The sequence below is a fragment of the Cottoperca gobio genome, chromosome 11 (assembly GCF_900634415.1).
Source record: "Cottoperca gobio chromosome 11, fCotGob3.1, whole genome shotgun sequence".
In the NCBI taxonomy this organism is placed as follows: Eukaryota; Metazoa; Chordata; class Actinopteri; order Perciformes; family Bovichtidae; genus Cottoperca; species Cottoperca gobio.
The window spans coordinates 20,692,493-20,701,727 of NC_041365.1; the positions used below are offsets into that span (position 1 = coordinate 20,692,493).

General features: G+C 37.2%; 1 protein-coding gene across 1 annotated transcript; it reads right to left on the reverse strand.

Moving 5' to 3' along the window:
- Positions 1-367: 367 nt before the first annotated feature.
- Positions 368-8,856, reverse strand: serinc2 (serine incorporator 2). Its single transcript, XM_029442588.1, has 10 exons — positions 8,705-8,856; positions 6,554-6,715; positions 6,097-6,284; positions 5,883-5,962; positions 4,555-4,692; positions 4,249-4,418; positions 3,580-3,670; positions 3,292-3,454; positions 2,380-2,592; positions 368-1,044 (listed from the first exon to the last, which is right to left on the reverse strand). Exons 1-10 carry the CDS (start codon positions 8,741-8,743, stop codon positions 906-908), a joined length of 1,383 nt encoding a protein of 460 aa, XP_029298448.1. The 5' UTR covers positions 8,744-8,856; the 3' UTR covers positions 368-905.
- Between the last annotated feature and the right edge of the window lie 379 nt (positions 8,857-9,235).

Below are 9,235 nucleotides of genomic sequence, written 5' to 3' on the forward strand. Positions count from 1 at the left end.
GAAGTATAATAAAGTGTTGTGTTCATCCACCCTGATCATGTGATAAGGGGAAAACCCATTCTCTCTACAAGTGTGTGTGTGTGTGTGTGTGTGTGTGTGTCGAAGGAGCACAAGAAATCACATTGTAGCCCGATCATGTGATTAATGGACGGAGGGCAGTGAAGCGTTTGTAAATCCGTCCTGCAGACCTGGGGTCATTGTGTTCGCCATCGTTTCTGAAGGAAACATGGGACGTCTCACAAAGTATAATATATAGAAAGGTTAAGAACACACGTCCAAATAGAGTGCATAATGAAATATATCTCCCATAAAGTCTAATATGATGGATACCAGCTCCCTCTACGGGACAGAGGAGTGTCCTACACGCTGACATTAAACAACTTTATTGATTATAATGAGACGTGAATAAAGTTTATTAATGAAGCATCTTTACACTGAACACTATATAAAAGATGTCTTGTGAGCAAAATATAATAAGGCACTGTTGGTATAACATTTAACAAAGCTGTGTCATAAAACACGGAACCAGAACAAAGTAAATCTTAATTATTTGGACACATTTCCATGAAATCAAACCGTAAAAACAAACTAAAAAACTGAAGTCATCAACTTCCCTAAAGGATCATTTAAGTTTCATTTGGTCGTGTAAAAAAGGCATTTAGTGTTTTCAATTACAATAATTCTAACAGTGAAAACATGACCTGAGCTGGAAAACCTGGAATGTGGATTAAAGCTCAATTTAAACTTCCTGCAAAGTAATGAAAGATTTTAACTTTTCATCCTTCAATTTGAAATTTAAAGTAAATGAAATCATTTGAAGCGAAAGCTCTATCTTCTCTTAAAAAAGTGCAAATAGCTTCAGAATGTCGGCTACGCGTTGACAGACTTCACCGTTGTTGATTCCTTTAGCTGAAGTCTCTGTTGGTGAGCACGAGCGGAGCCACCAGGGTCCAGAGGAAGATGCCCAACCCGAACCAGCTGGAGCCGATCTTCACCCACACGGCCGGCATGGAGGTCTGCATGGCCTCGTAGTTAGTGTCGGGCCTGAGAACAACATCAGTGTCAGTGTGTGTGATGTTGTTATATATATATATATATATATATATATATATATATATATATATATATATATATATATATATATATATATATATATATATATATATATATATATATATATATATATATATACACATATACACACACACACACACACACACACACACACACACACACACACACACACACACACACACACAGTGTATACTCCATGTATAGTGAATATACTACGCGTATACGAGTGTAGAGTGAATATACTGCGCGTATACGAGTGTAGAGTGAATATACTGCGCGTATACGAGTGTAGAGTGAATATACTACTCATATACGAGTGTGTAGTGAATATACTGCGCGTATACGAGTGTAGAGTGAATATACTACGCGTATACGAGTGTAGAGTGAATATACTACGCGTATACGAGTGTAGAGTGAATATACTACTCGTATACGAGTGTAGAGTGAATATACTACGCGTATACGAGTGTAGAGTGAATATACTACGCGTATACGAGTGTAGAGTGAATATACTACGCGTATACGAGTGTATAGTGAATATACTACGCGTATACGAGTGTATAGTGAATATACTACGCGTATACGAGTGTATAGTGAATATACTACTCGTATACGAGTGTATAGTGAATATACTACTCGTATACGAGTGTAGAGTGAATATACTACGTGTACGAGTGTAGAGTGAATATACTACTCGTATACGAGTGTAGAGTGAATATACTACGTGTACGAGTGTAGAGTGAATATACTACGTGTATACGAGTGTATATTGAATATACTACGTGTATAGTGAATATACTACGTGTATACGAGTGTAGAGTGAATATACTACGCGTATACGAGTGTGTAGTGACTTCAAAATAAAAGCGACCTTCCAGTCGGCAATTTCACATTCCTTAAATAAGTCAGTCAATAATAAAAAAAATACATAAATTAATTAATACATTTTAAATAATAAATACAATTAATGAGATTATTAACTGTATTTCAGAGATAAACTGAATTAGAATTGTGTGAATAAATAAATGTGAATAAAGTCAAACTTACTAACAAAAAAACACATTTGCACATATTTCACTTCAAAATAATAGACGACGAATTTCAAAATTAAAGCCTCTAAAATGTCATGTACGAGTTGTGTTTACATTCAGTTTACTGGAATGATCATATGCATCAAATGGTTAAATCATAAACTTGTGTCATTCTAGAGAAAATACTGAGATATAAGTCGTATATCGTGACATGACCTAAAAAGATATTATTAATAAGCACGACAATCAAGAATAACAAAAACCAGATACTTACATGTACCAGTTGGTGAGGGTCATCATGATGTAGAGGGAGGCCAGAAAGAGGCTGAAGTGGAAGAAGGAGTAGTTGTAGGTGACTCCTTCCTCTTCGTTGTCCGTGGCCCGTCGGACTCCGTCTTCCCCTGCCGCCTCGAAGTCGTTCGTCAACCCCTGGTTCTCCTCAGTCTGCATCAGCTTATTCACCGTGGCGTTGTTGGAGGAGCGGATACTGCGGCGGTCGAGAGAAACGAGATGTCATGTTGATGTTCAGTGACAGAATCTGAAGTTAGTTATTCTGCACGCCGATTGATCTTCTTAAAGGGATAGTTTGAAGTGAGGGTGTACGAGGTATCCATAGTCAGTGTTACTACAGTCGATGCAGTTTGGAGAAACAGACAGGAAGTACCAGCAGGACGCTACTAATGTCCTGCTGTGGACGAGGCAGCAGCCAAATGTATATTTATATACATTTAGACACAAAATAAAAATAAAAATCAGCATCAGTTCAAATGTTTTACTTTGCCGTCAGAACTTCAAAGACACCAGACTCCATTGACAAAAACAGTAATTTTACCTCGCAGAAAACCCAGATTGCTGGTCTGCCGCTGCCTCGATCGTGTTTTTGTGTGACTTTGGTGAATCCGAATTAACCCTTCAAAAACACCAAAGTCACACAAAAACACAAACAAACTAACGATCGAGGCAGCAGCAGACCAGCAATCTGGGTTTTCTGCGAGGTAAAATTACTGTTTTTGTCAATGGAGTCTGGAGCTTAGATAAGGTCATTTCTCGTCCACAGCAGTACATTGCTTAGCTTCCGTTCCGACCGCCATCTACTGTAAGTAATACACCGACTACACCCCCACTCCAAATAACTTTTTTTTCCATGACTGCACTGAATAAAGCACGAGCAGTTAGAGTAACGTACCTGGCGTAAAGAGTACAGAACAAGAAAATGATCAATCCCACGATGCCCTGTGCGTCCCACCACTGGGTGTTTCCTGGGGCTTGGGTGGGAGCCGCCGGTCCTGGTGCCGGGGTCGAAGGGATGGACTGGACCAAACTCAGCAGACTGGGGTTACACTTCCGGTCTGCGTCGGAAACACAGAAAACACCGTCAAATATGACACATATTATTACAGCTACAGGGGCTTGGTTATTTTATTTATTTATACTATTTAAGTTATGAATGAAAGACCGTTGTGTTGTGACTTACTGGGGTTGTTGCTCATGGCGGACCAGGTGATATACATGGTGTAGAGGGAGATGAAGGAGGCCTGGAGGAGGCCTGAGCTGGGCTGAGCGTCCTGTGGAGACAAGAAAATAAATCAGTGTCAGGAAAACAAAGAAATATCAGTCATGTTCACACACAGATAAATAAATGACTTAAGAGCAGGTGAAAAATAAAGTTTTTAAAGTAAAAAAAAGATTTGTTTTGTGTGCATTTGTTGTTGTAATACTTATTTCTGCCACAAGAGGCTGAAGCACACAGCTCCATGTTCCCAATAGGACTAAAAGCCTTCATGTTTTCTTCCAGGTGAGTTTTAAGTTTATGCACTCTAAACACAAACTACACGTATTGTGTGTTAGCAGGTTATGCAACATTACTTCCAACAGAAAGTCACAAACACAGGAGAGAAAGTTTTAGAAACGGGATCACCAGATTTATATTTCTCTCACTCGCCTCTCAGGGTTTCTGTAAATAACAAAAGCTCGCCGCTAGAACAAATAGTAATTCCATATTAGCTCGTCTTTTGGATTATTGGATCAAATAGCAGTTATCCTAACATGTTGCTAATATACATTCAGCATTGGTAGAGTATTAAACATGAAGGATTAAGACACAAATAATCAACATTTAGTAGCATGAATGATCTTCCATTACCTGAACTTTGGGCAGAATGGCCACGATGGACACGATGATGCAGAATATGAAGTTGAGGCTGATGAAGACTTTGTGCTCGGTGCAGTCGTCCGGCTGCGTATAAAACACGTAGAAAAGCACGACAGCCGTGAAAGCCAAAGCGTAGAAGACGAAGGTGACGGTCAGCAGAGCTGCGAGAAAAACACGAGTAACGTCATTAAATTATAATAACAATAATACAGTTATTGCCCTTCAAAACACTATTGGCCAAATCCTACATTTTAAACTTGCACTTGAAGTACACGTATAAAATATTGTGTTTTCTACCTGCAAACCAGAACTTGGAGTTTCCTTCTTCGGCCTTCTCCAGCCAGGACTGACTCCAGGAATGAGCAAAGTCCACCAGCAGGATGAGCTGGATGATGATGAAGAAGAACGAGCCCACCATGCCAAAGTAAAACCACACTGAGAGCAGACAGAACATTCGTTTAGAAGAAGATTACGGTGCAAGAATGAAGCAGGAGGCTCTCAGTACTGTGTACTGTTTTATATATTCATCTGTATTCTCACAGCTAAAGCTAATATGCACGTAGAGACTTTAAAATACAGAACACTCAACAACACATTTAAACACAACCTCAACACAATAAAGCAGAGTTCAAGCCCTGCTTAGCCCTTGACGACATGGTAAACGCCTACTTATGTTTACTCCTGTGTGAATTAAATACTTCTCATTTTAAGAACTTTAGTGCAAAATCAACATAACAGCTTTAGCTGAAATTATAGACATTAATAATTGAATATAGGTCTAGAGTCTGGACTATATTGTGAAAGAGAGTATACAGAATACATACGACAGACCTTTTTAAATCATTTTAACGAGATATATATATATATCTAATATATATATCTATATATCTATCTATCTATCTATATCTATATCTATCTATCTATCTATATATATAGTCATATTGTTCCACAGGGAAATAAGTGCATTGCTCAGGCACGCATGATGTTTGTGCGTTTAAATTCTTTTAAATTTAGCAAACAAACAAAACAAAGAACAATGGCCTCTCTTGCCCTGGTAAAAAATAAAATATAATAATAATAATAATAATAATAATAATAATAATAATAATAATAATAATAATAATAAGTGCATTTGCCGGTATAAATTCACCTGGTGGATGAAGCTGCCTTCAAAATAAAAAGCAATAAAAACTACTCAAATTAACTGAAATAACAAAACTAATGTTATGACCAAATTACTTCATAATATATAAAACAGCGTTGAATATGAGCTTAACCTGCTCTAGGGTTAAACATGCGTCTAAATAAGTCCTGTAGCTTATTCTACTTAATAGGATAATAATAATAATAATAATAATAATAATAATAATAATAATGATAATAATAATAATGATAATAATAATAATAATAATAATAATAATAATAATAATGATAATAATGATAATAATAATAATAATAATAATAATAATAATAATAATAATAATAATAATGATAATAATAATAATAATAATAATAATAATAATAATAATAATAATAATGGGTGAATGCAGTTTTACCCTGTGCAATAAAATAAATAAATGTTTCATTATTAAATACTACAAAACAAAAGGGTCTGGGCTTCACACCTGTATTAAAGATGCCATCTGGGATGAAGAAAGCTCCCACAGTTATTCCAACCAGCAACAGGAACTTGAAGAACCAGAACCTGAGAAGAAAGGAAGTAAAGTTATTCTAAGTATGTGCAGTGTGTCTCTCTCTGGTGCAGTCCCCGTGTTTGTCCAGCAGAGGGCGGCACGCTTTCACCACACAGCACCGTGACACCGAGGCTGCAGTACGAACCCATTTTGGATGGCGGCTCGGGGGTCCTTGCTGCTGCGCACGCGGATCATGACGATGAAGAAGAGGAAGAAGAAGCAGGCCATGGCGAAGCACATGCGGTACACTGACTTGTAGCCGACGATGATGTCACAGTTCACCTTGTTGTCTATGCCGGGTATGGATGTGCCACCGAGGCAGAAACCAGGGATCTGAAATAACAAGCAAGGTTTGAACAGGGAAGCTTTTAGATGATCTTAAAAATAAAAATAAATCTTTTGAGAAAGAGTCATCGTGTTCGGCTGCTCTGCTGTTGCCGGGTTACAGCCTTATTATTTCCCAATTTTTTTTATTGGAAATGTCACGTGGGTTGAGAAAAGTCAAAAAGGTACTCGAGCCTTATGAAATGATTTTTAAAATAAAAAGGTGCCTTATGCAACAGCCCAGTGTGGCCCATTACACCTGGTCTCTTCTAATGTACCTGCTTCAGATGTTCCTCCATTCCTGGGAGAATCATGATGACGGACACCAGAGTCCCGAGCAGCAGCAGGAAGGAGAAGGCCAGCCGGCTCACGGTGGAGTTGAACGCTGACGGGCAGCATGATGACAGGAGGCAGGAGGCCGAGCCGCACAAACAGGACGCCTGCAGACGACACGAGGGACAGAATTAGCTCCGATTTGATGAAACTCGGGGCTCTGGGATAATCAGGGTAATGCATGCATGGGAGAAGAAAACAAACAATGCGTCTGCTGACAGGACATCTTTCTCCTTCTACGGCACACGTCCACAAGACAAATGATGATTTACAGCGGCAGTAAGCAGGCCTGTGGCCAGGATCACTGAGGCTTCCTGCATGAGTCAGATGCTGAGGTGGAGACTGGATCCGAGATCAGCCATCCTTCACTAAACACGAGTGTGCACCAGAGTACGCAGGCCTTTTGTGTAAACATTGCAGCTGCGACAAGACAAACACAGTTTCCATGGTTTAGACCGCCTTGGGAACAAATAACTCTAATCCTAAAATAGTCAGGCGGGAAACAAATACCAAAAACAAAACTCCAAGTTTACTTAACCCTCGTGCTTCACTTTAAAAAAAGATCTGATGTTCTGATGACAAAAATAGCCATGAAAGTATATATTGATATTATTTTCAGAGTTAAATCTTTAAACCAACTTATGTCCTGATCATAACGACCAAATTCTCGTTTTTTTCCACCACAATTTGAACACTTTATATGTTTGTTTGCATAATGCCTCCATTGTTTTTATGGGAAAACCCACAAAAACTGAAGTATTTTATGCATAATAAAACTTCTGGGATATTTTAAAGATTAGCAACAACATTATTTTTTAAAAACACAAAATAAAGCAGAGATGCTCCTCGTGGGAACCAGGGACATAGCGAGTATTTGCCCCAAAGTTCATTAAATAGTAAAAAGTACCATTTTGAAACCAGGGCTCTTTTTTCAACTTCCAAGATTTTAAAATGTACAATCCAAACATGTCCCTAGTGAGGCACAAGGGTTAACAATATTACAAATAACTCCTAGTGATAAACACAGGATATAAACAAGGACAGAGCACATACAAATCTCTTTTGACTATTGATCAAAAACCATCAAAGACAACTTGGTTGTAACTTCATTATTGACTCATCTCTCACCAGGAGAGTCACATTAAATTTCCACCACAGTAACAACCTTGTTGGGGATTTTAATTGGAAATGTTCCTTCATCTTCATCTTCATCTTCATCATGCAGCTTTGGATTGGAAGTTTAATAAGCAGCAGTAAGATCTTGCAGAAATTAGTGCATTATTACCTTAAACAATAATAATACATAATAATGTGCATTATATGTTGTAAAAAAAATGTAAATGACAAGAAATCCAATGCAGGTAAATACCAAGAGGAATAAATATAAAATGATTGAGACGGTCACAACGAGGAAAGAGCAACATAACAGTGACGCACGAGCCCGAGTAAAACCCGGAAATAACGCCTTTTTAGCCAACACCTTGCATACCTTACAGACACCGTAACATTTTGTTTATATTATTAATTGACTGCAGTCATTACAAAACCTTTAAAAAAAATAATGACCCTATAAGTTGTAAATAAAATCAAAAGGACAACAAAGACGCCGCTGCTCTCACACCAAACTCTATTCATAAATCTGGCAATTCAACACCAACTTCAAGTCACTTTGATAAAAACATTTTAAAGTTGGTAGAAGATAGTTTACTTTGGTATAAGGTTTAATTTTACAAATCGGCAAGTTTGTCAACTTTAGGTAATTGTTTTGGTTGCTTATTTTCACAATTATCAACCAGGGTAGTACACATTTGAAAGATACATAACTTAAAGTCTTAAGTTACCTGGTTTTAAGAATGTATGCCGAATTTAACTAGTAACTAGTGTTTAACTATTCACCATAAATATAATGTCATATGATAAGTCTGCTGATAGTGAGGCAGTAAAATATAAAACTTTATTAGCTAGTTTCTCACGTGACGTTTTGTCTGCATCTAAGTTTTCCTTGGCAAAACAAACAACGCGCAGATAAATTAGTCAAGAAATAGTATGAATACTAAGTCTACATATATAATATAACATTTATAATGTATACTTACACAACTGGCGAGGGAACCCAATGCCAAACAAGCACCCATGTTAGTTTAATTCACAATTTCGATGAAAGTCGTGAAAGCTTGAAAAGTTCAGGAAGAAACCGAAACTGTCAAAAGTCAAAATGGCGATGTCAAGTAATTTAAAAGAAACAGACGGAAATCCGTTGATTCCCTTCAAAATAAAAGCTGTATGTCAATTATAGTCAACAAGTACGTTATAAATTACATGATATGCACATTAACTGGAAATTATATTATTCCAGTTTTCATCTTTAAGGTAAATAAACATAAATAATGTATCATGAAATGTGTTGTTGCACAATATACACCGTCAAAACTGACCTTCTCAGTTTTATTTTGACGGCTTACTCTTTCTACTTCCGATTTTGTTCGGGTAAATTCGGAAGAAATACATCTGGAGTTAATTTTACATGGATAACTGTTTGTTAATGTGCAAAAGAGAAATCATATTTTTTATTATAGTTTTATATTTTACCACCTTAAACACTTAAAGTACATTATGATATCAACAAT